Below are 27,208 nucleotides of genomic sequence, written 5' to 3'. Positions count from 1 at the left end.
ACAGAGAAGTGACTTGCCCAAAGTCACACAGCTGACAATTGGTGGAGCCGGGATTTGAACCCACGACCTCTGACTCTAAAGCCCGTGCTCTTTCCACTGAGCCACGCTACTACAGCTCAGCCCACACCCTCCGTTCCTCTGGTGCCACTAACCTCCTCACTGGGCCTCCTCTCACCTGTTTCGCCGCCGACCCCCGGCCCCCGTCCTGCCTCCGGCCCGGAACGCCCTCCCTCCTCACAGCCCACACAATGACTCTCCTCCCCTTCCAAGCGTCGTTGAAAGGCCATCTCCTCCAAGAGGCCTTCCCTGACTGAGCCCTCATTTCTCTTATTCTCGCTCTCCCTTCTGCATCTCCAATGCAGTTGGATCTGTACTTGAGTCAGACTCCAACTGGAGTCAGAGGTCATGAATTCAAATCCCGGCTCCGCCAACTGTCAGCTGTGTGACTCTGGGCAAGTCACTTAACTTCTCTGGGCCTCAGTTACCTCATCTGTAAAATGGGGATGAAGACTGTGAGCCCCCTGTGGGACAACCTGATCACCTTGTAACCTCCCCAGCGCTTAGAACAGTGCTTTGCACATAATAATTGTTCTCTGTCTCCCCCTTTTAGACTGTGAGCCCACTATTGGGTAGGGATTGTCTCTATATGTTGCCAACTTGTACTTCCCAAGTGCTTAGTACAGTGCTCTGCACACAGTAAGCGCTCAATAAATACGATTGATGATGATGATAATAAGCGCTTAATAAATGTCATCATTATTATTATTATCTGTACTCCCTAAACGCCTGAAGTTCATCCCAACCCCATGGCTATTATGTCCACAGCTTTATGCTCTGTCGTTTCCTCTAATTCATTTTCATGTCCACCTCACCCTCCGTTCATTCATTCAATCGTATTTACTGAGAGCTTACTGTGTGCAGAGCACTGTACTAAGCGCTTGGAAAGTACAATTTGGCAACAATGCAGACTGTGAGCTCTTTGTAGCCAGGGATCTTGTCTACCAACTTTACTGTACCGTTCTCTCCCAAGGGACTAACACCGGGCTCTGCACATGGTACAGGTCAATAAACACCACCGATTGACTGACTGTGAGCCCACTGTTGGGTAGGGACCGTCTCTATATGTTGTCAACTTGTACTTCCCAAGTGCTTAGTACAGTGCCCTGCACATAGCAAGCGCTCAATAAATACGACTGATTGATTGATTGGGGGCTGACAGTGAGCAAAACTCCCAATCTCGGCTTTGAAGAAGGGCGTGAATTCAAATCAGAGAAAAGACTGATGACGGAGTCGCTCCGTCTCCCCAAGTTTCCTCCCTGGGGGATTCGGGTCCCGAGGGTGGCTCTCCTCTCCCTAGAGCCGGACATCCCTCTGTCCCGCCCTCGGAGAATCCCGGGCGGAATACCGTTCTCCGGTTCCCGGGGAGCTGGTTCTTCCGCAAGGTGACGTAGGAGGCGATGGTGGAGGATTCTGGGACGGGCGACTTGGTTCTCGGGGGCACCACGCCGATGGGAAAGTGGCGTCCTGTGGGGAAATGATAATAATTGGGATATCTGTGAAGTGCTTACTATGTGCCCGGCACCGTACTAAGCGCCGGGGCAGACCCAAGGTAACTGGGTTGAACACAGTCCCTGTCCCACACTGGGCTCTCAATCTTAATCCCCACTTTTTATAGGTGAGGGAACCGAGGTCCAGAGAAGCAAAGTGACTTGCCCGACATCACACAGCAGACACACGGCAGACTAATAATAAATTATTATTCTACTTAAATAATAATAAATAATGATGGCATTTGTTAAGCGCTTACTATGTGCAAAGCACTGTTCTAAGTGCTGGGGGGATACAAGGTGATCAGGTTGTCCCACGTGGGGCTCACAGTCTTCATAATGATGTGTATAGAACTATACTTCTATTCATTTATCTTGATGTTACTGATGCCTGTCTACTTGTTTTGTTTCGTTTCGCCTCCCCTCTTCTAGACAGTGAGCCGCTGTTGGGTAGGGATCGTCTCTGTTGCCGAATTGTACTTTCCAAACGCTTAGTACAGTGCTCTGCACACAGTAAGTGCTCAATAAATACGAGTGAGTGAACGAATGAACACGGCAGAGCCGGGATGGGAACACAGGTTCTTCAGATTCCCGGGCCTGGGCTCTGTCTGAATGCTTAGTACAGTGCTCTGCACACAGTAAGTGCTCAATAAATACGATTGATGATGATGATGATGATGTCCATTAGGTCACGTCCCACACATCGAGTCCCAGGACCCCCTGGGACTCCAGGACCCGAGTAGTAATAATAATAATCATGGCATTTGTTAAGTGCTTACTATGTGCCAAGCACTGTTCTAAGCGCTGGGGAGGATACAAGGTGATCAGGTTGTCCCACGGGGGGCTCACAGTCTTAATCCCCATTATACAGATGAGGTAATGGAGGCACAGAGAAGTGAAGTGGCTTGCCCAAGGTCACACAGCAGACGGGTGGCGGAGCCGGGACTAGAACCCATGACCTCTGACACCCAAGCCCGGGCTCCTTCCGCTAAGCCACGCTACTTCTCGGATAATTGGGTCAGACACAATCCCTGTTCCGTTTCTGCCTCTCTGTCTAGACTCTAAGCTCCTTGTGGGTAGGGAACGTTTCTACCAATTCTGCAGTGTTGTATTCTCCCAGGCGCTCAGTACAGTGCTCTAGAGGCACAATAACAATAATAATAATGATAATAATAATAATAATGATAATAATGGTACTTGTTAAGTGCTTACTATGTGCCAAGCCCTGTACTAAACGCTGGGGTGGATACAAGGTATCCACCCCGGCTCTGCCAATTGTCAGCTGTGTGACTTTGGGCAAGTCACTTCGCTTCTCTGTGCCTCAGTTCCCTCATCTGTCAAATGGGGATGAGGACTGTGAGCCCCCCGTGGGACAACCTGATCACCTTATAACCTCCGCAGCGCTTAGAACAGTGCTCTGCACATAGTAAGCGCTTAATAAATGCCATTATCATCACTAAGCCACATTGAGTAGGCACTCAGTCCATCCCATCGATAGACTGGGCAGGGGTCCGCCTCCCTCGAGGGGGGTGCTCACTACAACTACGGCTGGTGGCCGTTTGGGTGGCACCTCCCTCTGCTTCTTCCCTATTCTGCTCTCTGAGGAAAGAGCTTAAAAGAAACTTCTCTAAGCCGAGCAGAAGGGTCTCGGGGCTGGGCGGCGGGAGACCTGGGTTCTTGTCCTTGGCCTGCTGGGTGATGTCGGGCAAGTCCCTTAACCTCTCTGGGCCCTATGTGAGAGACAGCAAAAATGCAACGAGCCTCTCCTGCCACCCCTGGAGTCAGGGGGTGGGCGGGTGTGATGATTCACAGTAAATGCTCCATAAATACGACTGACTGACTGATTGCTCAGCTCACTGTAGGTGCCCAGTGAACACCACTGATCGATCCATTCATCGTTCCATCAATGTTTCTCCCCCTCGAGACTGTAAGCTCGCTGTGGGCAGGGAATGTGTCTTTTATACAGGGTGATTCGAAAAGAACTGAACACATGTGTGAGAGGAAGCCATGAATCGCGTTCGTGTCACCACTCAGAGAAGTCCCAGGAATAATTGTGATAAGTTCCTTCACAAATTGGTTTTGACTGCATGTTCTTTTGTTGTCCGTCTCCCCCTTCTAGACTGTGAGCCCGTTGTTGGGTAGGGATCGTCTCTATACGTTACCGACTAGTACTCCCCGAGCGCTTAGTACAGTGCTCTGCACACAGTAAGCGCTCTATACATACAATTGAATGAATGAATGAATGATGCGGGTGACTTGCCCAAGGTCACACAGCAGACAAGTGACGGAGCCGGAATTAGAACCCATGACTTCTGAGCCCAGGCTCAGGCTCTATCCACCAGGCCAGGCTGCTTCTTGTATTGGTTACGCACTCACTATGTACCCAGCATCGCACCAAGGACCGGGGTCATAATAATAATGAGGGCATTGGTTAAGAGCTTACTATGTGCCAAGCACTGTTCTAAGGACTGGGGTACATACAAGGTAATCGGGTTGTCCCAGGTGGGGCTCACAAGCTTCATTCCCATTTTCCAGATGAGGTAACTGAGGCCCAGAGAAGTGAAGTGACTTGCCCAAAGTCACACAGCTGGCAAGTGGCAGAGCCAGGATTAGAACCCACGACCTCTGACTCCCAAGCCGGGGCTCTTTCCACCGAGCCACGCTGCTTCTCAGATAACTGGGTCAGACACAATCCCGGTCCTATTCCTGCCTCTCTGTCTAGACTCTGAGCTCCTTGTGGGTAGGGAACGTTTCTACCAATTCTGCAGTGTTGTATTCTCCCAGGTGCTCAGTACAGTGCTCTAGAGGCACAATAATAATAGTAATAATAATAATAGTATTTGTTAAGTGCTTACTACGTGCCAAGCCCTGTACTAAGTGCTGGGGTGGATACAGAGTAATGAGGTTGTCCCTTCAGGGGCTCCCAGTCTTAATCCTCATTTTACAAATGAGGAAACTGAGGCCCAGAGAAGTGAAGTGACTTGCCCAAAGTCACACAGCTGACAAGTGGCAGAGCCAGGATTAGAACCCATGACCTCTGACTCCCAAGCCGGGGCTCTTTCCACTGAGCCACGCTACTTCTCAGATAACTGGGTCAGACACAATCCCGGTCCCATTTCTGCCTCTCCGTCTAGACTCTGAGCTCCTTGTGGGTAGGGAACATTTTTACCAATTCTGCAATGTTGTATTCTCCCAGGCGCTCAGTACAGTGCTCTAGAGGCATAATAATAATAATAATAATAATAATAATAATAATAATAATGGTATCTGTTAAGTGCTTACTATGTGCCAAGCCCTGTACTAAGTGCTGGGGTGGATACAAGGTAATGAGGTTGTCCCTTCAGGGGCTCCCAGTCTTAATCCTCATTTTACAAATGAGGAAACTGAGGCCCAGAGAAGTGAAGTGACTTGCCCTAAGTCACAAAGCTGACAAGTGGCAGAGCCAGGATTAGAACCCACGACCTCTGACTCCCAAGCCGGGGCTCTTTCCACTGAGCCACGCTACTTCTCAGATAACTGGGTCAGACACAATCCCGGTCCCATTTCTGCCTCTCCGCCTAGACTCTAAGCTCCTTGTGGGTAGGGAACGTTTCTACCAATTCTGCAGTGTTGTATTCTCCCAGGCACTCAGTACAGTGCTCTAGAGGCACAATAATAATAATAATAATAATAATAATAATGGTATTTGTTAAGTGCTTACTATGTGCCAAGCCCTGTACTAAATGCTGGGGTGGATACAAGGTAATGAGGTTGTCCCTTCACGGGCTCCCAGTCTTAATCCTCATCTTACAAATGGGGAAACTGAGGCCCAGAGAAGTGAAGTGACTTGCCCAAAGTCACACAGCTGATAAGTGGCGGGGCCGGGATTAGAACTCACGACCTCTGACTCCCATGTCCGGGCTCTGGCCAATGAGCCCGCTTCTCTAAGGTAAGCACTCAGTAAGTACCCCGGACGGACCGACCAAACTGATTTGCGATGGGAATAAATGTTCCCAGGGGAAGCCTAGAAGGAGAGCAGTGGGAAAGGGAATGGCAGAGGGCTGACGGGATGGGAGAAGCTTTGGGCTGAGTCTCGCTGCCGTTCCAAAACCCCCATTTCGATCTCTGTGGAGATGATACTATGGGTGGGAACATTCCCCCGCCGGGAAGCAGCACGGCCTGGAAGATGGGATTCACAGGGACCTGGCTTCTAATCCTGGCTCCGGCATTCATTCATTCATTCAATTGTATTTATTGTGCGCCTACTGTGTGCAGAGCACTGGACTAAGCGCTTGCGAAAGTACAATTCAGCAACAGAGAGAGACAATTTCTGCCCCAAACGGGCTCACAGTCTAGAAGGGGGGTGACAGACATCAATACAAGTCAACAGGCATCAATAGCATCAATATAAATAAATAGAATTAGAGATATATACTCTCCCAACCACTTACTACAGTTCTCTGCACACAGTAAAGGCTCAATAAATAGGATTGATTGGTTGATAATAATAATAATGGCATTTATTACATGCTTACTATGTGCAAAGCACTGTTCTAAGCGCTGGATGAAAGCGATACACACATCCACGCTGTTATTCAACTGTCACCCATAAATTTTTCCTCTATATCTCCCCCTTCCATCTTTATTATCACAATCAGAGGTATTTACTGTGTGCAGAACAGTCTGCTAAGCGCTTGGGAGAGAACAATCCAAGAGTTGGAAGATACATTCCCTGCCCACAACTAGCTTGCGGTCTAGATATGTCCGCTGTGGGACCTTGGGCAAGTCACTTCGCTTCTCTGGGCCTCAGTTACCTCACCTGGAAAATGGGGATGAAGACTGTGAGCCCCATGGGGGATAGGGACTATGTCCAACCTGATTAACTTGTATCTACCCCAGTGCTTAGAATAGTGCTTGGCACACAGTAAGTGCTTAACAAATACTGTTATTATTATCATTATTATTAGCACAGGCCTGAGGGTCAGAAGGACATGGGTCCTAATCCTGGCTCCGCCACTTTTCTGCTGTGTGACCTTAGGCAAGTCACTTCACTTCTCTGGGTCTGTTACCTCATCTGGAAAATGGGGATGAAGACTGCGAGCCCTATGAGGGACAGGGACTGTTAATCCCCCATGGGACAACCTGATCACCTCACCTTGTAACCTCCCCAGCGCTTAGAACAGTGCTTTGCACATAGTAAGCACTCAATAAATGCCATGATTATTATTATTATTTGAATCCCCTTGTAACCTCCCCAGCGCTTAGAACAGTGCTTTGCGCATAGTAAGCACTCAATAAATGCCATGGTTATTATTATTATTTGAATCCCGTCTCTGCCACTTGTCTGCTGTGTGGCTTTGGGCAAGTCATTTCGCTTCTCCGGGCCTCAGTTCCCTCACTGCAAAATGGGGATGAAGACCGTGAGCCCCACGTGGGACAGGGACTATGTCTGACCTGATTAGCTGGTATCCACCCCAGAGTTTAGTATAGCGCCTGGCCCGTAGTAAGCGCTTAACAGATACCACCAAAAACGAAACAAAACCAAAAGCGGGCGTTTGGAGTCTCTGGAGCAGCGTGGCTTCTGTGTGGTGTAGGGAGCGACGGCGAGAACCGACCTTTGGCGACGGAAGAGTCGACGATGTCCGAGGTGGGCTCGGCCTTCTCCTCCCCGTTCGACTCGTCCACTTCGGCCACGGTGGTCAGCTCGGGCTCGCTCTTGTACAGCCTGTAGTCGGGACCCTGCGGAGGAAGGAAAGGGGAAACACAGAGCCCCCCCAACGCTCCGTTTTCCAGCACGCCCATCTTCCGGATGGCCCCGCTCGATATCTGGCCCCCCGTTCCCGTTCCAGACGCCAACGGGGCCCACCCTGATGGATATACCCGCCCCCCGACCCGGTTCCAGACCCTGACGGGGCCGAGGCCCGCCCGGGTGGCCTCGGGCGAGTCGCTTCGCTTCTCCGGGCCTCTGGCGTCCTCCCTCCCTCCCCGTCGGACCGCGCGAGGCCCGTGTCGGACAGGGACGGGGGCCGCCCTGACGGCGTCTACCCCGGCGCCCCCGTGACAGTGACGACGATGGCGAAGGTCAGAGCCCCCGCGCCCCTTTAGGCTCGGCACATTCAAAGCGTCTGCTACATAGAGCGGGGAGACGGGCAACCGGACGGAGCAAGTGTGACGTCTGGAAGCGAGGGAGACTCGGGTTCGGGATGTAGGGTCGGGGGTGGAGGGAGGAAGAGCCCCTTGGCAGCCAGCAGCCCAGAACCCCTCCCCGCCCCAAGCCACAGCCTGCTTGCTGACACGGATGGCACAAGACGGTGGACCCCGGGCGGCACAAAAGAGCGGTCTCGGGTGGCACAAGATGATGGGTGCTGGGCGGCACAAGATGGTGACCCCCGGGCGGCACAAAACGGTGGCCTCGGGTGGCACAAGATGATGGCCCTCGGGCGGCACGAGACGGTGGACCCCGGGCGAAGCGGATTTCCGCCACCCGTCCCAGCGGCCACTTACGCAGTGAGCACTGCCGCGTGGGTGCCCGGGCACCGGGTGGACCTTCCTGTCTTCGGGCAGGGGGTCCAGGCCCCCGCTGTAGCAGAGCAAGGAGCCGCTGGGCCAGGGCACAGAGGGGGCCGCGTGCCACTGCTCGGAAAACTCATAGGCGCGAGGGAGAGGAGGGCGAGGCGGGGCCGGACCCTCTTCCTAAGGGGGTCGGAGAACAGGGCCCGGGCTTAGGGGGCTGCGGGGGCGGGGGGAAGGTGGGCACGGCCCCCTGCCAGCTTCTCCGGGGTAGGGGGAGGTCACAGGATCGAGCCGGGCCTGCAGCCTCACAGATCCCAACGACCCGTCGTACGGTCTGAGGGCTGACTGCGGGCAGAGCACTGGGGCAGTGCTCGGTCCAGTGCTCTGCACACAGTGAGCGCGAGATCGATGCCACTGATCGACTGAGTTTTCCAGAAGAATAACCCCCGTCAGGCCATCGGCCGGTAACTTCAGTTGGCCTGGGACTGAAAGAGGTCCACCCCAAGAGATGACCCAGAACCACTGCACCCAGAGAGAAGTGGGGTGGCCTCGTGGACAGAGCCTGGCCTTGGGAGTCAGAAGGACTTGGGTTCTAATCCCGGCTCCTCTGCTTGTCTGCTGGCTGACCTTGGGCGAGTCCCTTTCCTTCTCTGGGTCTCGGGCCCTCATCTATAAATTGGGGATTAAGACTGTGAGCCCTATGTGGGACTCCCCCTCGTCCCCCTCTCCATCCCCCCCATCTTACCTCCTTCCCTTCCCCACAGTACCTGTACATATGTATATATGTTTGTACATATTTATTACTCTTTATTTATTTATTTATTTTACTTGTACATATCCATTCTATTTATTTTATTTTGTTAGTATGTTTGGTTTTGTTCTCTGTCTCCCCCTTTTAGACTGTGAGCCCAATGTTGGGTAGGGACTGTCTCTATATGTTGCCAATTTGTACTTCCCAAGCGCTTAGTACAGTGCTCTGCACATAGTAAGCGCTCAATAAATACAATTGATGATGATGATGATGACTTTAAGTTGGACTATATGTTGGCATCTATATGTTGCCAACTTGTACTTCCCAAGCGCTTAGTACAGTGCTCTGCACACAGTAAGCGCTCAATAAAGACGATTGATGATGATGATGATGATGATGATTCTGTCCAACCTGATTAACTCGCATCTACCCCAGTGCTTAGAACAGCACATAGTAAGCGCTTAACAAGTACCATAATCATTATTATTATAGGCAGGCCAGTGGGTGGGGATTCGGGCATGGAGATAGCCAACAGAGTAAATAATACTGTTGGTATTTGTTAAGCGCTTACTATGTGCGTCTCTATATGTTGCCAACTTGTACTTCCCAAGCGCTTAGTACAGTGCTCTGCACACAGTAAGTGCTCAATAAATGCGATTGAATGAATGTATATACATTTGTACGTATTTATTACTCTATTTTATTTGTACAGATTTATTCTATTTATTTTATTTTGTTACTCTGTTCTGTCTTGTTGTCTGTCTACCCCTTCTAGACTGTGAGCCCGCTGTTGGGTAGGGACCGTCTCTATCTGTTGCCAACTTGTACTTCCCAAGTGCTTAGTACAGTGCTCTGCACACAGTAAGTGCTCAATAAATGCAACTGAATGAATGAATGAATGTGCGAAGCACTATTCTAAGTGCTGGGGTTGATGATAATAATAATAATGGCATTTATTAAGCGCTTACTATGTGCAAAGCACTGTTCTAAGCACTGGGGAGGTTACAAGGTGATCAGGTTGTACCACGGGGGACTCACAGTCTTAATCCCCATTTTACAGATGAGGTAACTGAGGCCCAGGGAAGTTAAGTGACTTACCCAAGGTCACACAGCTGACAATTGGCGGAGACGGGATGTGAACCTCTGACTCCAAAGCCTGGGCTCTTTCCACTGACCCACACTGCTTCTCTACAAGGTAAACAGTTGTCCTACGTGGGGCTCACAGCACCCCATTTTACAGATGAGGTAACTGAGGCCGAGAGAAGTGAAGTGACTTGCCCAAAATCACACAGCTGACAAGTGGCGGAGTCAGGATTAGAACCCATGACCTCTGACTCCCAAGCCCGGGCTCCCTCCACTAAGCCCCGCTGCTTCTCTTAAGTCAGGTCCTGCTTCTTCAACGGTGGAGATCATCATCATCATCATCAATCGTATTTATTGAGCGCTTACTGTGTGCAGAGCACTGTACTAAGCGCTTGGGAAGTACAAGTTGGCAACATATAGAGACGGTCCCTACCCAACAGTGGGCTCACAGTCTAAACATGGAGATGAAATGGGAGGCAGTGTAGTCCAATGAGACAGGCCGGCCTGGGAGTGAGGGCACTTACATGCTCAACCCAGCTCCGTCACTTCCCTGCTGTGTGACCTCGGGCAAGTCCCTTCACCTCTCTGGGCCTCCGTTTTCTCTTCCGCTCACCGGAGCTGAGGTCCCCGGTCTCCCGGGCTCTTATCTGCTGTGTGACCTTAGGCGAGTCACTTCTCTGCCCCAGTTGCCTCATCTTGTAAAGTGGGGGTTGAGACTGTGAGCCCCACACGGGATGATTACGACACCTGTCTACATGTTTTGCTTTGTTGTCTGTCTCCCCCATGTAGACTGCGAGCCCGTTGTCGGGTACGGACCGTCTCTATATGTTGCCGATTTGTACTTCCCAAGCGCTTAGTCCAGTGCTCTGCACACAGTAAGCACTCAATAAATATGATTGAATGAATGACAGCCTGTGTCCAACCTGATTTGCTTGTATCCACCACAGTGCTTGCCTCATAGTAAGCTCTTAATGTTTATTACTCTATTTATTTTATTTGTACATACTTATTCTATTTACTTTATTTGTTAATATGTTTTGTTTTGTCCTCTGTCTCCCCCTTCTAGACTGTGAGCCCACTGTTGGGTAGGGACCGTCTCTATATGTTGCCAACTTGTACTTCCCAAGCGCGTAGTACAGTGCTCTGCACACAGTAAGCGCTCAATAAATACGATCGAATGAATGAATGGCACCGAGAGGCCCGTGTGGGCCAGGGACCGTGCCCCAGGTGATTACGGGCCCCAGAGCTCGGCACGGTGCTTGCCTCCGATCCAACGCTTGATAATAGTAATAATAATAATGATGGTATGTGTTAAGTGCTTACTCTGTGCCAAGCACTGTTCTAAGTGCTGGGGGAGATACAAGGTCATCGGGTTGTCCCACGTGGGGCTCACAGTCTTCGTCCCCGTTTTCCAGATGAGGTGGCTGAGGCCCAGAGAAGTGAAGTGGCTTGCCCAAAGTCACACAGCAGACAAGTGGCGGAGCTGGGATTAGAACCCATGTCCGTTGACTCCCTAGCTCGTGCTCATTCCACTAAGCCACGCTGCTTCGCATGCCACGACTGCTAAAGTTATTGCTCATCTGAGAGAAGCAGCAGGGTGTAGTGGATAGGGCTTGGGCCTGGACTCAGAAGGTCACGGGTTCGAATCCCGGCACCACCACTTGTCTACTGTGTGACTTCAGGCAAGTCCCTTGACTTCTCTGGGCCTCAGTTCCCTCATCTGTCAAATGGGGATTGAGACTGTGAGCCCCACGTGGCACGGGGACTTTGTCTAATGCGATTTGCTTGTAGCGTGGCTCAGTAGAAAGAGCCCGGGCTTTGGAGTCAGAGGTCAGGGGTTCAAATCCCAGCTCCACCAGTTGTCAGCTGTGTGACCTTGGGCAAGTCACTTAACTTCTCTGAGCCTCAGTTACCTCATCTTTAAAATGGGGATTAAGACTGTGAGCCCCCCGTGGGACAACCTGATCACCTAGCAACCTCCCCAGCGCTTAGAACAGTGCTTTGCACATAGTAAGGGCTTTACAAATACCATCATCATTATTATTTGCACATAGTAAGCGATCAATAAATGCCATTATTATTATTATTATTACTATTATTATATCCACCCCAGCACTTAATACAGTGCCTGGCACATGGTAAGTTCTTAACCAATACTATTATTATTATTATTATTTTTCCAGGCAAGCTTTTCTTTCCCTCAGTTGAGCCCAGGCCCAAGCAAGACGGGGGCTAACAGGCAGAGCGGTCTGACCCCCAGCTCGGACCTATCGTTCAATCATTCAATTGTATTTATTGAGCGCTTACTGTGTGCAGAGCACTGTACTAAGCGCTTGGAAAGTACAAGTTGGAGACATATAGAGATGGTCCCTACCCGACAATGGGCTCACAGTCTAGAGGGGGGAGACAGACAACAAAACAAAACATGTGGACAGGTGTCAAGTCCAAGACACCCCGGGGTCCTCTCCCCTTTGAGGCGCCAGACAGGTGGGACTCCGGGGTCTGCCCATCTCCCGGCCCAGCCCGGCCAAGCAATAAGGAGCAGAGTGACCTAGTGGATATAACTTGGGCCCGGGAGTTAAAAGGATCTGGGTTCAAATCCCGGCTCTGCCACCTGTCTGCTGTGTGACCTTGGGTAACTCACTCCCCCTCTGGACTGTAAATTCGCTGTGAGCAGGGAATGCATCTGTTTACTGCTCTACTGCCCTCTCCCAAGCGCTTAGTACAGTGCTCTGCACACAGGAAGTGCTCAATAAATACTTCTGAATGAATAATAATAATGATGGCATTTGTTAAGCGCTTACTATGTGCAAAGCACCGTTCTAAGTGCTGGGGAGGATACAAGGTGATCAGGTTGTCCCACGTGCGGCTCACAGTCTTAATCCCCATTATACAGATGAGGTAACTGAGGCACAGAGAAGTTAAGTGGCTTGCCCAAAGTCACACAGCTGACAAGCGGCGGAGCTGGGATTTGAACCCTTGACCTCTGACTCTCAAGCCCTTGCCCCTTCCACCGAGCCATCCTGCTTCTCCATGAGTTTACTGCTATATTGTAATAATAATAATAATAATGATGGTATTTGCTAAGTGTTTACTATATGCCAAGCACTGCTCTGAGCACTGGGGTAGATACAAAGTAATAAGGTCGTCCCATGTGGGGCTCACAGTCTTAATCCCCATTTTACAATGAGGTAACTGAGGCCCAGAGATGTTCAGTGGCTTGCCCAAGGTCACACAGCAGACAGGTGATGGAACCGGGATTAGAACCCACGTTCTCTGACTCCCAAGCCTGTGCTCATTCCACTAAGCCAGGATGTTACTCTCCAAAGCGCTTAGTACAGTGTTCTGCAACGTAAATGCTCAATAAATACAGCTGACTGATTGACTGACTTCATTCAATCGAATTTATTGAGCACTTACTGTGTGCAGAGCACTGTACTAAGCGCTTGGGAAGTACAAGTTGGCAGCATATAGACTTCACATCTCTGTGTCTCAGTTCCCTCCTCTATAAAATGGGGATTAAGAGTGTGAGTGCCTTATGGGCTAACCTGCTAACTTTATAACTACCCCAGTGCTTACAACAGCGCCTGGAATATAGTGAAGCGCTTAACAAATACCACAAATTACTATCATTACTCGAGAAGCAGCGTGGCTCAGCGGCAAGAGCCTGGGCTTGGGAGTCCCAGGTCGTGGGTTCTAATCCCGGCTCCGCCACTTGTCAGCTGTGTGACATTGGGCAACTCACTTCACTTCCCTGTGTCTCAGTGGCCTCATCTGTAAATGGGGATCAAGAGCGTGAGCCCCACGTGGGACAACCTCATTACCTTGTATCTACCCCAGCACTTGGAACAGTGCTTGGCACGTAGTCAGCGCTTAACAAATACCATCAACGTCATCACTATTACTTCTGGCATCTGCTCTTTTACAAAAACGGCCCATTACTCCCCGCCGGATGTTGGGGCAAACCAATCCTTACCTCATTCTTGCTCTTCGTTGCCGAAGAAGCCGCGGCTCCCGGAAGACCTGCCGAGACGACGACCCCGTTAGAGCGCCCAGGGAGGAAAGGTCACAGCCCACGCCGCCTCCCTCCGGGCCCCGTTCAGAGAGACGCTGGGGTCGCTGTTTATTGTTGTACTGCACTTTCCCAAGCGCTTAGTACAGTGCTCTGCACACGGTAAGCGCTTAATACGACTGAATGAGAATGAATGAGTGAATGGGAACGCACAGAGACACAGGCTTCACTTCCTCAAACACGCCCATCTCCCGAACCCGGCCTCCCCAATCCCGATTCCCGACCCGGACGGGACCTAGGCCTGCTCGAGGGGAAAATCGGGGGCTAGGAGGCGGGAAGCACGACTTATAATCTTCAAAACTCGACGTTTTTTTCCTTCGCCTCTTCAGATCGGATCCTTCCCGTTTTTCTGGCTACAGAGAGGGCAATCGGCTGTGAAACTCCCACCCTAATCCTTTTTTTAAATGGTACTTGGTAAGCGCTTACTATGCGCCAGACACCGTTCTAAGGGTCGCGGAAGATACGAGGTTGGATGAGGTCCACGTCCCACTCGGTCAGTCCCGTTTTACAGGTGAGGAAACTGAGGCCCAGAGAACTGAAGTGACCGGGCCAAGGCCACACCACAGGCAAGGGGCAGAGCTGGGATTAGAACCGAGGCCGCACTCCTTCTCTAATCCTCAAATCCCATTCTCTTCACCCTCCGCTCATCCCAAAGAGGTGATAAGCCAATATACCCCACTCCTTCCTGTGCCGCTCTGACTTGCTCCTTCACTCATCCTCCCTCCCACCCCTACAGCACACACAATAATAATAATGATGGCATTTATTAAGCGCTTACTATGTGCAAAGCACTGTTCAAAGCGCTGGGGAGGATACAAGGTGATCAGGTTGTCCCACGGGGGGGGGCTCACAGTCTTCATCCCCATTTTACAGATGAGGTAACTGAGGTACAGGGAATTGACTTGCCCAAAGTCACACAGCTGACAACTGGTGGAGCCGGGATTTGAACCCATGACCTCCGACTCCAAAGCCCGTGCTCTTTTACAGATGAGGTAACCGAGGCACAGAGAATTGACTTGCCCAAAGTCACACAGCTGACAACTGGCGGAGCCGGGATTTGAACCCATGACCTCCGACTCCAAAGCCCGTGCTCTTTCCATGCTGTTTCTCTAAGCATATCTCTGTATAGCTCTATAATTTAGTGATTTATTTTTTATCTGTTTATTTCTCTCTACTAATGTCTGTCTCCCCCTCTGGACCGAGAGCTCGTTGTGGGCAGTGAGTGTGTCTGTTTGTTGTTATAGTGTCCTCTCCCAAGTGCTTAGAACAGTGTTTTGCACACAGTAAGCTCGCGACAAATACGACCGAATGACTATACCAGCGTCCACAGTGCTTCTCTGCTGCTTATGCTTGCTCAGACCTTCCATGACGTCCTGTATTCGCCACAGCTCTTTCTGAATCTGCGCCCGCTGAATTCCGGCCAAATCCGTCTGGTAGAGAGATATTGTGTGCGTGTGCACACACGCATACACACCCCCACACATTGCTGTGTTCAGCGTCTGCATCACTGTGTACACAGTACAAACATCAAACTGAAGACAAGAAAAACCTGAAACACCCGCCCACTTGGGCTCTGGCTTCTGACTGTACAATGCGCTGCTCGCAGAAGGTAATCCAGAAATATGACACATTACGTGATTTTAAAAAATGTATCACAGAGTAGAAGTGGTGCACATTTCTGACTCACCGCAATACTGTCACCTCTCCACGATTCCGGGATGGATGGAGTAAACCAATCAATCTGTGGTATTCGTTATTATTAATGATAATAATTATGGTACTTGTTAAGCGCTTACTATGTGCCAAGCGCTGTCCTGAGCGCTGGGGCAGATATAAGTTTATCGGGTTGGACACAGTCCCTGTCCGACATGGGGCTCGCAACCTTAATCCCCGTTTTTTTCCAGATGAGGTAACTGAGGCCCAGAGAAGTGAAGTGACTTGCCCAAGGTCACACAGCAGACAAGTGGCGGAGCCGGGATTAGAACACATGACCTTTGGACTCCCAGGCTCGGGCTCTAGCCACCTCACCAAAGCTGCTTCTTGGAGCACTTACTCAGAGACAAGTGACGGAAGGAGAAATTTCCATTTTGGCTCTTTTGGGCAGAGTGTTCTACCCACTAGGCCAGGTTCCTTCTCTAATTTGAAAATCGATCAATTGTACTTATCCAGTGCTTACTATGTGCAGAACACTGGACCAGGTGTTTAGCTCAGTGCTCCAAAACATATCCTAAGGAATTCATTAAAAAAAGGAGGACCAGAGAAGAACCAAAATGCCCGCCACCGATGCTCTCAGCCGAGGCGGGAGCTCTTTAAAGAGAAGAAACAGGACGGCTATTTTCTCGATCCCGTCGGCCTCTTCCCACTGACTAATAGCGGGTCCGGCTGATGGTTGAATTCATTCTGTCTCTCTTTCTTTTTCTTGCTACCTTCCGCTCTTTCAATGGAAAGGCCCTGATCCCGACCCTTTATTTTTACTGCCACGCGGCCAGCGCAATCGGTGAAAAGAAGGGGTCGGGTGGCCGTTCCATCTCCAGCTGGACCCGGAACTGAGGCCACTCAATTATTTTTGACGGGGGCAAAGCGAAAGGGACTGTCAGACTGAAAAACATATTAAAAGTTGGGCACGCACAATTTAGACAGCATCAAAGCACTCCATCGCCCTGCCCCTTCCTGACTCATCTCGCTATTCTCCTACTCCAACCCAGCTCACCAACTTCGCCCCTCTGATGCCAACCTCTCCGAGCCCCGATCTCGCGTATCTCGCTGCCGACCCCTCGGCCACGTCCTCCCTTGGCCTACTCTAATGTGGAATTTTGATCTAGAGAGGATGGGAGGGAGAGAAGAAGGGAAGGAAAGGAGGAAGACAGGAAGGGAGAAGAAGAGGGAGCGTGGGAGGGATGGAAGGAAGAAGAGAGGAAGGAAGAGAGGGAAAGTGGGACGAAGGAAAGAAAAAGAGAGAGGGTGGAAAGGGAGGGAGGGAATAAGGACGGGAAGAGGGGGAGTGGGAGGGAATTCATTCAGTTGTATGCATTGAGCACTTCCTGTGTACAGAATGAAGGAGGAAGAGAGGAAGTGGGAGAAAAGGAAGGGTAGGAGGGAAGGAAAGAAGAGAGTGAGAGGTAAGGAAGGAGGGTGAGATGAAGGGAGAAGAGGGAGAGTGTGAGGGGGGGAAGGAAGGAAGAAGACAGGAAGTGGGAGAAGAGGGAGAGTAGGAGGGAAGGAAAGAAGAGAATGGGAGGAAAGGAAGGAGGGCGAGAGGAAGGGAGAATGAGAGTGGGAGGGAAGGAAGGAAGGAGGAAGAGAGGAAGTAGGAGAAGTAAAGAAGAGAGTGGGAGGAAAGGAAGGAGGGCGAGAGGAAGGGAGAAGAGGGAGAGTGGAAGGGCAGGAAGGAAAGAGGAAGAGAGGAAGTGGGAGAAGAGGGAGAGTAGGAGAGAAGGAAGAAGGAAGGGAGGAGAAGAGGGAGAGGGGGAGAAGGAAGGAAGGGAAGAAGGAGGTTGGGAAGGGAGGAAGGAAGACCAGGGGGTGGGGGAGAGGGACGGGACATGGGGAGCTGAGTGGAGGGAGCGGGGCCTGGGTGGCGGAGTCCTCGTTTAGCCCCGGCTGGCCCCCAGGGTGAGCGCGGAGGGGTTGGCCGCGGCGGCGGCGGCGGCGGTGGTACCTGGAGTTCTCCGAGCCGCTGCAGCTGGTCCTGCATCTGGGTCCGGGTCATGGTGACGCCCAAGTCCAGCTTGTCGTACTCCCGCCACGCTCGCTCCAGCTCCTGCGCCGGAACCAGGGCTGCCGTCAGCACCGAGGGGGACGGCACCGGCCCGCTCGGGGCCAAATGGGGTCGCGGCTTCACCCCCCGAGCGGGGCGCGGGGCTCCGCACCCAGAGGGAGCACCGTCACCACGACAGAGTGTGGGGTTTGGGGAAATGCACGGTCCTCTGGGGAATTCAGCCTCGGGTTCGGATTTCGGCCCGAGGGTCTGGGCCGGGACCGCCCTCCCCCTCCTCCCTCCAACCCTCCCAGCCCTGGGTCACTGGCCGGGCTATTCCCCACCCCGCCCCGGCCTCCGTTAGTGGAAAGAGCCCGGGCTGAGGAATCAGAGGTCGTGGGTTCTAATCCTGACTCTGCCACTTATCTGCTGGATGACCTTGGGCAAGTCACTTCAGTTCCCTCAACTGCAAAACTGGGACTAAAGCCTACTCCCTCCTTCTTGGACCGTGAGCTCCACATGAGACGGGGATTGGGTCCAACCTGATGGGCTTGTATCTACCCCAGCGCTTAGAACGGTGACTGACACAGAGTACGCGCTTCACAAATATAATAATCGTAACGATGATGAGAAGAATAAAAATGGGGACAGCGGCTCCTTGTGGGCAGGGAATGTGTCGGTCATATTGTTCTAATAACCCCTCCCAAGCACTTCGTACATTGCTCTGCACCAAGAGCTCAATAAATAATAATAATAATTACAGTATTTGTTGGGCACTTACTACGTGCCAGGCACTGTACTAAGCGCTGGGGTGGATACAAGCAAACCGGGTTGCACACAGTCCCTGCCCCACGTGGGGCTCAGAGCCTCGATCCCCATTTTACAGATGAGGGAACTGAGGCCCAGAGAAGTGAAGTGATTTGCCCGGGGTCACACAGCAGATAAGTGGTGAGGTTGGGATTAGAACCCACGACCTTCTGATTCCCAGGCCCGGGCTCTAACCACTAGGCCATGCTGCTTCTCTGAACGTCTCACGACCGAATGGATGAACGTGCCCTTGCCCCGATCCTCAGGGTGGGCTCTGGGCGGCATCCTGGCAGCGGGTGACCGCCAACCTCCTGCCACTGCCGTAGCCCCCCGGGAAACGGTCCTGGCACCGGGAGGCCAGTCGGGTGTGAGAAGTGGCCCTCTCCCAACCGTGCCCGGGTGGGGGGCGGGACGCCGTGGGTGCCCGACCCCGGGGTCGGCGTCGGACTCACGGCGGTGGCCCGGGCCAGCTCCCGGCAGGTGCCCAGCAGGCCGTTGCGTAGGTCTTCCCTCTGCAGGACGACGGTCTGCAGGGCGGCCGGCCCGGCGTTCGGCCCGGAGGAGGCGGCGTTCATCTCGATCTCCTGGCTGGCCGACAGCAGCGCCTGCTCCAGCGTGTACTGGGGAGGGAGGGGGCCGCGAGGCCCGGCGAGGTGAGGGGCTCACACGCACGGGTCGGCCCCCTCCTCCTCCCCCTTCCCCGGGGTCCCGTCTCCCCCAGCCCCAGCCGGAGCGGAGCACGGCGGGGGAGCCCAAGGGAAGCGGCGTCCTACTTTCTCCGTGTGAAGCTGCTCCAGTCTCTCCTCCAGGGCCTGCACAGCGCGGTCCTGCTCGCACAGGCGGCTCAGCTTGGCCTGTGGGGCGGGGGAAAGGGAAGGGGAAAGGGAAGAGAAAGGGGGAGGGGAAGGGGAAGGGAAAGGAAAGAAGAAGGGGAAGGAAAAGGGGAAGGGAAAGAGGAAGGGGAAGCAGGAAGGGAAAGGAGAAGGGGAAAGGGGAAAGGAAGGGGAAGAGAAAAGGAAGGGGAAGGGGAAGAGAAGGGGAAGGGAAGGGAAAGAGGAAGAGGAAAAGGAAAAGGAAGGGGAAGAGGAAGGGAAAGGTGAAGGGAAAGGAAGGAGAAGGGAAAGGGGAAGGGAAAGAAGAAGGGAAGGGGGAAGGGAAAGGACAAGGAAAGGGGAAAGGGAAGAGGAAGTGGAAGGAAAAAGATGGGAAGAGGAAGCAGAAGGAGAAGGGGAAAGGGAAGAGAAAGGAGAAGGGGAAGAAGAAGAAGAAGGGGAAGGAAATGGCACTGAGTGGGCAGGTGGATGGGCATCCGCCCGCTAACTTTGGGGCTCTTCCCACGGTTTGGGGAGGACGGGGACCCGGAGCTCAGACTGCCGTCACCCAGATAGGGAGAAGCGGATCTCACCCACTGCGGTGCCTACCGACGATTACGTCGCACTCTCCCGAGTCCTCGGTACGGTCCTCTGCACCCAGTAAGCGCTCAATAAGTGTCAGACACTGATGGCTTGATTTTTTGCACCAGGACCCAGCTGTACCCCGCTCCCACCCCTCCGCCCTCCCAGTCCCCCGACTTGGCGTCTGCGATCGTGGACGGACCGTGAAGAGGCCGGGGCCGCCCCAGTCCCCAGCCGGGCTCCTGTGGTGCGGGGCCGGAGCCGGGAGCCGACCAGAGATTCCCTCTCCCGGTGACCCCAAACTGGGGTCGAGGTCACGGCCCCTGCGTCCCGCTATCCTCCCCCGGGTGCCCGTCCACCCGTCCGCTCGCCGGACCCCGGGTCTGACCCAATCAGGCCGTTGGGCGTCTCCACCATCCCCACCACCAGCCTGGCCCGTTGTCCCCTCTCACGGCTCAATCGTGCTCCTTCCTGCGAAGCTTCCAGGAGCCAAACTACTGTTTTTTTTGGGAAATCTTCAAGTCGACCAACCACGTCTGAGGAGGGGCAAGAGAGCCCGCCGGCGCAGACATGAGCAGTGGCGTGGCCCAGTGGGAAGAGCCCGGGCCTGGGAGCGAGGGGGCCCGAGTTCTAATCCCCGCTCTGCCACCTGTCTGAGGTGCGACCTTGGACAAGTCACTTCATTTCTCTGGGCTTCAGTTACCTCAACGGAAAAACTGGGGATTCAATAACTGCTCTCCATCATACTTAGACAGTGATCCCCCTGTGGGACCTGATTATCTTGTATCTACCCCAGCGCTTTGTACAATGCTTGACACATTTATACTAACGCCCGTCACACCCTCTGGACTGTAAGCTCATTGTGAGCCAGGAACACTTCTATCAATTCTATCAATTTCTATCAGAACCCGGGCTTTGGAGTCAGAGGTCATGGGTTCAAGTTCCGCTCCGCCAATTGTCAGCTGTGTGACTTTGGGCAAGTCACTTAACTTCTCTGTGCCTCAGTTCCCTCATCTGTAAAAAGGGGATGAAGACCGTGAGCCTCCCGTGGGACAACCTGATCACCTTGTATCCCCCCCAGCGTTTGGAACAGTGCTTTGCACATAGTAAGTGCTTAACAAATGCCATTATTATTATCATTATTATCTCTGTTATACTGTACTCCCTCAAGTGGTAGAACAGTGCTCTGCACACAATAAGTACTCAATAAATAAGACTGATTAATTAAATGATTAAGGAGCAAGGGACCAGGAGTCAGAACAGCAAGGTTCTCGGGACAGCTTCGTGCCTAGCCTGCTGTGGGACCTTAAGGGAAGCACTTAACTTCCCTGGGCCTCAGTTTCCTCTTCTGTGAAATGGGCTTCCCCCCCCCGTAGGCTGTGAACCCAGCTTTAAAGCAGTCAATCGCCTTAGCCCCTCATCATCATCATCATCATCAATCGTACTTATTGAGCGCTTACTGTGTGCAGAGCACTGTACTAAGCGCTTGGGAAGTACAAATTGGCAACATATAGAGACAGTCCCTACCCAACAGTGGGCTCACAGTCTAAAAGGGGGAGACAAAACCAAACATATTAACAAAATAAGTAGAATAGATATGCACAAGTAAAATAAATAAATAAATAAATATTCGTTACTCTCCTGCTTCCACCCAGCCTGCACACTTCCTCGCTCCTCTAATGCCAACCTCCTCACTGGGCCTCCATCTCATCTGTCTCACTGCCGACCTCTCGCCCACGTCCTGCCTCTGTCCTGGAATGCCCTCCCTCCTCAAATCCCTCAGACAATGACTCTCCCCTCCTTCAAAGCCTTACTGAAGGCCCATCTCCTCCAGGAGGTCTTCCTTGACTAAGCCTTCCTTTCCTCTTCTCCCCCTCCCTTCTGTGTTACCTTGATTTGCTCCCTTTATTGAGCCCCCCTCCCAGCCCCACACTGCTTGTGTCCAGATCTGTCATTTTATTTGTTTATATTAATCTCTGTCTCTCCCTCTAGATGGTAAGCTCGCTGTAGGCAGGGAATGTGTCTGTTATATTATCAGGTTGTCCTCTCCCAAGTGCACAGTACAGTGCTCTGCACGCAGTAAGCGCTCAATAAATACGACTGGATGCATGAAAGAGGAAGAGGAGTTGGCTCCCTTCTCATCCCCCCATGCCATTTTTGTCCCATCTCCCCATCCCCGCACCTCCCTCTCTCCCTTCCTTTATGAATTCCTTTTTAAGTACCCCAGCGCTTAGCACAAGGCTTGACACATTTATATTAATGTCCACCTCAACCCCCTCCAATCTGGCTTCGGGTGGGTGTCTCTCCCACCCACCCACTCCTCTAATTACTGGCTGTCATTATCTGTTGCGTCCCCAGACCCCACCTCCAACTTTCGGAAACCATTTTGATCTCTTTCTTGTTCTCCTTCTCTGCTTCTCTGGACCTCGACAACCACGTGGATGTTCCTAATCAATTAATCATATTTACTGAGCGTTTACTGTGTGCAGGGCACTGTATTAAGCCTCGAGTAAGGACAATGCAACATTATAACAGGCACAGTCCCTGCTCACAATGAGCCTACAGTGCAGAGGGGGAGAATAATAATAATAATGTTATTTGTTAAGCACTTACTATGTGCCAGGCACTGTAATTATAATAATAATAATAATGATGGCATTTATTAAGTGCTTACTATGTGCAAAGCACTGTTCTAAGCGCTGGGGAGGTTACAAGGTGATCAGGTTGTCCCATGGGGGGCTCCCAGTCTTAATCCCCATTTTACAGATGAGGTAGCTGAGGCCCAGAGAAGTTAAGTGATTTGCCCAAAGTCCCACAGCTGGCAATTGGCGGAGCCGGGATTTGAACCCATGACCTCTGACTCCAGAGCCCGTGCTCTTTCCAATGAGCCACTGTACTAAGCGCTGGGATGGGTACAAGCAAATCGGGTTGGACACAATCCCTTGTCCCACGTGGGGCTCACAGCCTCGATTCCCATTTCACAAACGAGGTAACTGAGGCTCAGAGAAATGAAGTGACTCACCCAAAGTCACTCAGCAGACAAGTGGCGAGTTTGGGATTAGAACCCATGACCTCCTGACTCCCAGCCCAGGCTCTTTCCACTGCGCCTTGCCGCTTCTTTGTTTCCTCTCGTTCTTCAATGCTACCCGTCTCCTGCTCCACCCCTGCCCATCCTCTCTCCAATTTGGCTCCACACTCCATCTCAGCTCCCTCGCTTCCCTGTCTTCCCACCGATCTGGTCTTTCCAACCCACGGCCTCGGGTCGCGTCCGGAGCCCGCTTCCTCGGCTCCGGCGCCTGAGCTGTGGGGCGCTGCTGGCAGGAATCCAGACAGTAGGCCGACCTCATCCACCTCAAATTCACCCTCGCTTGCTTCACTTCACTGCATCAGCCTTCTCTCTGATCTCCCAACCTCGTGTCTCTCCCCACTTCAATCCATACTTCATGCTGCTGCCCGGATTGTCTTTGTCCAGAAACGCTCTGGGCATGTTCCTCCCCTCCTCAAAAATCTCCAGTGGCTACCAATCAATCTGCGCATCAGGCAGAAACTCCTCACCCTGGGCTTCCAGGCTGTCCATCCCCTCGCCCCCTCCTACCTCACCTCCCTTCTGTCCTTCTCCGGCCCAGCCCGCACCCTCCGCTCCTCTGCCGCTAACCTCCTCACCGTGCCTCGTTCTCGCCTGTCCCGCCGTCAACCCCCAGCCCACGTCCTTCCCCTGGCCTGGAATGCCCCTCCGCCAAGCTAGCTCTCTTCCTCCCTTCAAGGCCCTACTGAGAGCTCACCTCTTCCAGGAGGCCTTCCCAGACTGAGCCCCCTCCTTCCTCTCCCCCTGGCCCCCTTCTCCATCCCCCCATCTTACCTCCTTCCCTCCCCACAGCACCTGTATATATGTATATATGTTAGTACATATTTATTACTCTATTTATTTTACTTGTACATATCTATTCTATTTATTTTATTAATATGTTTGGTTTTGCTCTCTGTCTCCCCCTTCTAGACTGTGAGCCCACTATTGGGTAGGGACCGTCTCTACATGTTGCCAACTTGTACTTCCCAAGAGCTTAGTACAGTGCTCTGCACACAGTAAGCGCTCAATAAATACGACTGATTGACTGATTGATTCACCTCCGGCCTCTCCTGCACCCGGCAACAAGCCTTCTCCAACCTTATCAATTCCCCTGCCTGTTTCTCATTTTAAACTCCCTCCCGAAATCCCCTGAACCCCCGCCTATTGGCTTTGCACCTTATCAAAACACACAGCCCCCTCCCTTCTTCCATCCCTGACCGTCGTCTTCAACCACTCGCTCTCCGATGGCTTCTTCCCCACTGCTTTCAACCATGCCCAGGTCTCCCCATCCTACAAAAGACCCTCCCTTGACCCCACGGCTCCCCGCAGGTATTATCACCCCGTCTCCCTCCTACCCTTCCTTTCCAAACTCCTTGGGCGAGTCGTCTCCCCCCGACGTCTCAAGTTCCTCGTCTCCGATTCTTTCCTCGACCCCCTCCGATCTGGCTTCTGCCCTCCATTGCTCCACGGAAACTGCCCTCTCAAACGTGTCCAAAACAGAACTCCTCATCTTAATCAATCAATCGTATTTATTGAGCGCTTACTGTGTGCAAAGCACTGTACTAAGCGCTTAACTGTAAGTGCTTAAGCGCTTATCTTCCAACCCAGTCTCTGTCTTGGGCAAGTCACTTCACTTCTCTGTGCCTCAGTTACCTCATCTGGAAAATGGGGATGAAGATTGTGAGCCCCACGTGGGACAACCTGATCACCTTGTATCCTTCCCAGTGCTTAGAACAGTGCTTTGCACATAGTAATCGCTTAACAAATACTATTATTAAATACCTAAAGTATTACTATTATTGTAAATGCTTAATTTGCGGATTATGGCAGAGGACAGGGCGTTCTGGAGAAAGTATATCCAGGGAGTCACTGCGAATCGGAAACAACTCGACGAGATTTAATAATAATAAATAAATGCTTAATAAATACCACAATAATCACCCCCTCCAGAATGTAAGCTCTTTGCGGGCAGGGAATGCGTCTGCTTATTGTTCTATTGTCCCCTCCCCAGCGCTTACTACAGTGCTCTGTACAATAATCTCCCCCTCTAGAATGTAAGCTCTTTGAGGGAAGGGAATGTGTGTCTGCTTATTGTTCTATCGTCCCCTCCCCAGCGCTTAGTACAGTGCTCTGTACACAGCAAGTGCTCAATAATCAGCTCTTAGAACAGTGCTTTGCACACAGTAAGCGCTTAACAAATACCATCATTATTATTATTATTAATTACGACTGACTGACTGACTAGTGATGATTATTACTAACCGCCTTTGGTTCATTCACTTCACTCAATCATTCATTTAACCATACTTATTAAGCGCTTACTGTGTGCAGAGCACTGTACTAAGTGCTTGGGAAAGTCCAATACAGCAACAGTGACAATTCGTGCCAACAACAGGCTCAGAGTCTGGGAGGCAGGGGGAACAGACATGTATATATGTTTGTACATATATGTATATATGTTTGTACATATTTATTACTCTATTTATTTATTTATTTTACTTGTACATATCGATTCTATTTATTTTATTGTGTTACTATGTTTGGTTTTGTTCTGTCTCCCCCTTTTAGACTGCGAGCCCACTGTTGGGTAGGGACTGTCTCTATATGCTGCCAACTTGGACTTCCCAAGCGCTTAGTACAGTGCTCTGCACCCAGTAAGCACTCAATAAATACGATTGATTGATTGATTGACAGACATCGACAGGAGCAAGAGAATGACAACCAACGGTCATTTTTTCCCAACCGTCCCCTCTCGGAGGCGAATGGCCCAATCTCTAGCTTAGAGAGAGGGACAGGCTACCAAGTACCTTCATCATAAGTAAGCGCTCAATAAATACGACTGATTGACTGATTGATCTCCTCCACACATCCGCCAAGCTAGCTCTCTTCCTCCCTTCAAAGCTACTGAGAGCTCACCTCCTCCAAGAAGCCTTCCCACACTGAGCCCCCCTTTTCCTCTCCTCCTCCCCACAACACCTGTATATGTTTGTACAGATTTATCACCCTATTTTACTTGTGCATATTTATTATTCTATTTATTTTGTTAATGATGTGTATTTAGCTTTAATTCTATTTATTCTGACGACTTGACACCTGCCCACATGTTTTGTCTTGTTGTCTGTCTCCCCCTTCTAGACTGTGAGCCCACTGTTGGGCAAAGACTGTCTCTCTATTTTTTTTTATTATTATTTTTTTTAATGGCATTTATTAAGCGCTTACTATGTGCAAAGCACTGTTCTAAGCGCTGGGGAGGTTACAAGGTGATCAGGTTGTCCCGCGGGGGGCTCACAGTCTTAATCCCCATTTTACAGATAAGGGAACTGAGGCCCAGAGAAGTTAAATGACTTGCCCAAAGTCACACAGCTGACAATTGGGTTTGAACTCGTGACCTCTGACTCCAAAGCCCGGGCTCTTTCTGCTGAGCCACGCTGCTTCTCCATAATAATAATGATGGCATTTATTAAGTGCTTAATCAATCAATCAATCGTATTTATTGAGCGCTTACTATGTGCAGAGCACTGTACTAAGCGCTTGGGAAGTACAAATTGGCAACACATAGAGACAGTCCCTACCCAACAGTGGGCTCACAGTCTAAAAGGGGGAGACAGAGAACAGAACCAAACATACCAACAAAATAAAATAAATAGGACAGAAATGTACAAGATAAATAAATAAATAAATAAATAGAGTAATAAATATGTACAACCATATATACATATATACAGGTGCTGTGGGGAAGGGAAGGAGGTAAGATGGGGGGATGGAGAGGGGGACGAGGGGGAGAGGAAGGAAGGGGCTCAGTCTGGGAAGGCCTCCTGGAGGAGGTGAGCTCTCAGCAGGGCCTTGAAGGGAGGAAGAGAGCTAGCTTGGCGGAGGGGCAGAGGGATTGGGGGCATTCCAGGCCCGGGGGATGACGTGCTTACCATGTGCGAAGCACCGTTCTAAGCGCTGTGGTGGTTACAAGGTGATCAGGTTGTCCCACGGGGGGCTCACAGTCTTCATCCCCATTTTACAGATGAGGGAACTGAGGCACAGAGAAGTGAAGTGGATTGCCCAAAGTCACGCAGCTGACAGTTGGTGGAGCCGGGGTTTGAAACCATGACTTCAGACTCTAAAGGCCATGCTCTTCTCCACTGAGCCACGGCAGAGCCGTGTCACCAACTTGTACTTCCCAAGCGCTTAGTCCAGCGCTCTGCACACAGTAAGCGCTCAATAAATACGACTGAATGAATGAATGGATGAATGAATCTCACTGCGGGACTCGCCTCCTGGGGGAGGCCAGATTTGGCTTTGCCAGC

General features: G+C 51.5%; 1 protein-coding gene across 1 annotated transcript in view; it reads right to left on the bottom strand.

Annotated features, from left to right (window-relative positions):
• The window catches only part of PLEKHA5 (pleckstrin homology domain containing A5), a 286,100-nt gene that overhangs the window by 20,544 nt on the left and 238,348 nt on the right, over positions 1-27,208 (bottom strand). The window contains exons 17-23 of the mRNA XM_038765775.1: positions 19,223-19,303; positions 18,902-19,069; positions 17,604-17,705; positions 15,264-15,375; positions 13,850-13,896; positions 7,142-7,265; positions 1,406-1,524 (exon numbers count right to left, since the gene is read on the bottom strand). Coding sequence (XP_038621703.1) covers positions 1,406-1,524; positions 7,142-7,265; positions 13,850-13,896; positions 15,264-15,375; positions 17,604-17,705; positions 18,902-19,069; positions 19,223-19,303 — 753 coding nt within the window. The remainder of the gene's footprint in view (positions 1-1,405; positions 1,525-7,141; positions 7,266-13,849; positions 13,897-15,263; positions 15,376-17,603; positions 17,706-18,901; positions 19,070-19,222; positions 19,304-27,208) is intronic.

This window comes from Tachyglossus aculeatus, chromosome 2, assembly GCF_015852505.1.
Source record: "Tachyglossus aculeatus isolate mTacAcu1 chromosome 2, mTacAcu1.pri, whole genome shotgun sequence".
Lineage (NCBI taxonomy): Eukaryota > Metazoa > Chordata > Mammalia > Monotremata > Tachyglossidae > Tachyglossus > Tachyglossus aculeatus.
Note: the sequence above shows the minus strand (reverse complement) of the source record. Positions and strands in the feature narration are given on the sequence as shown.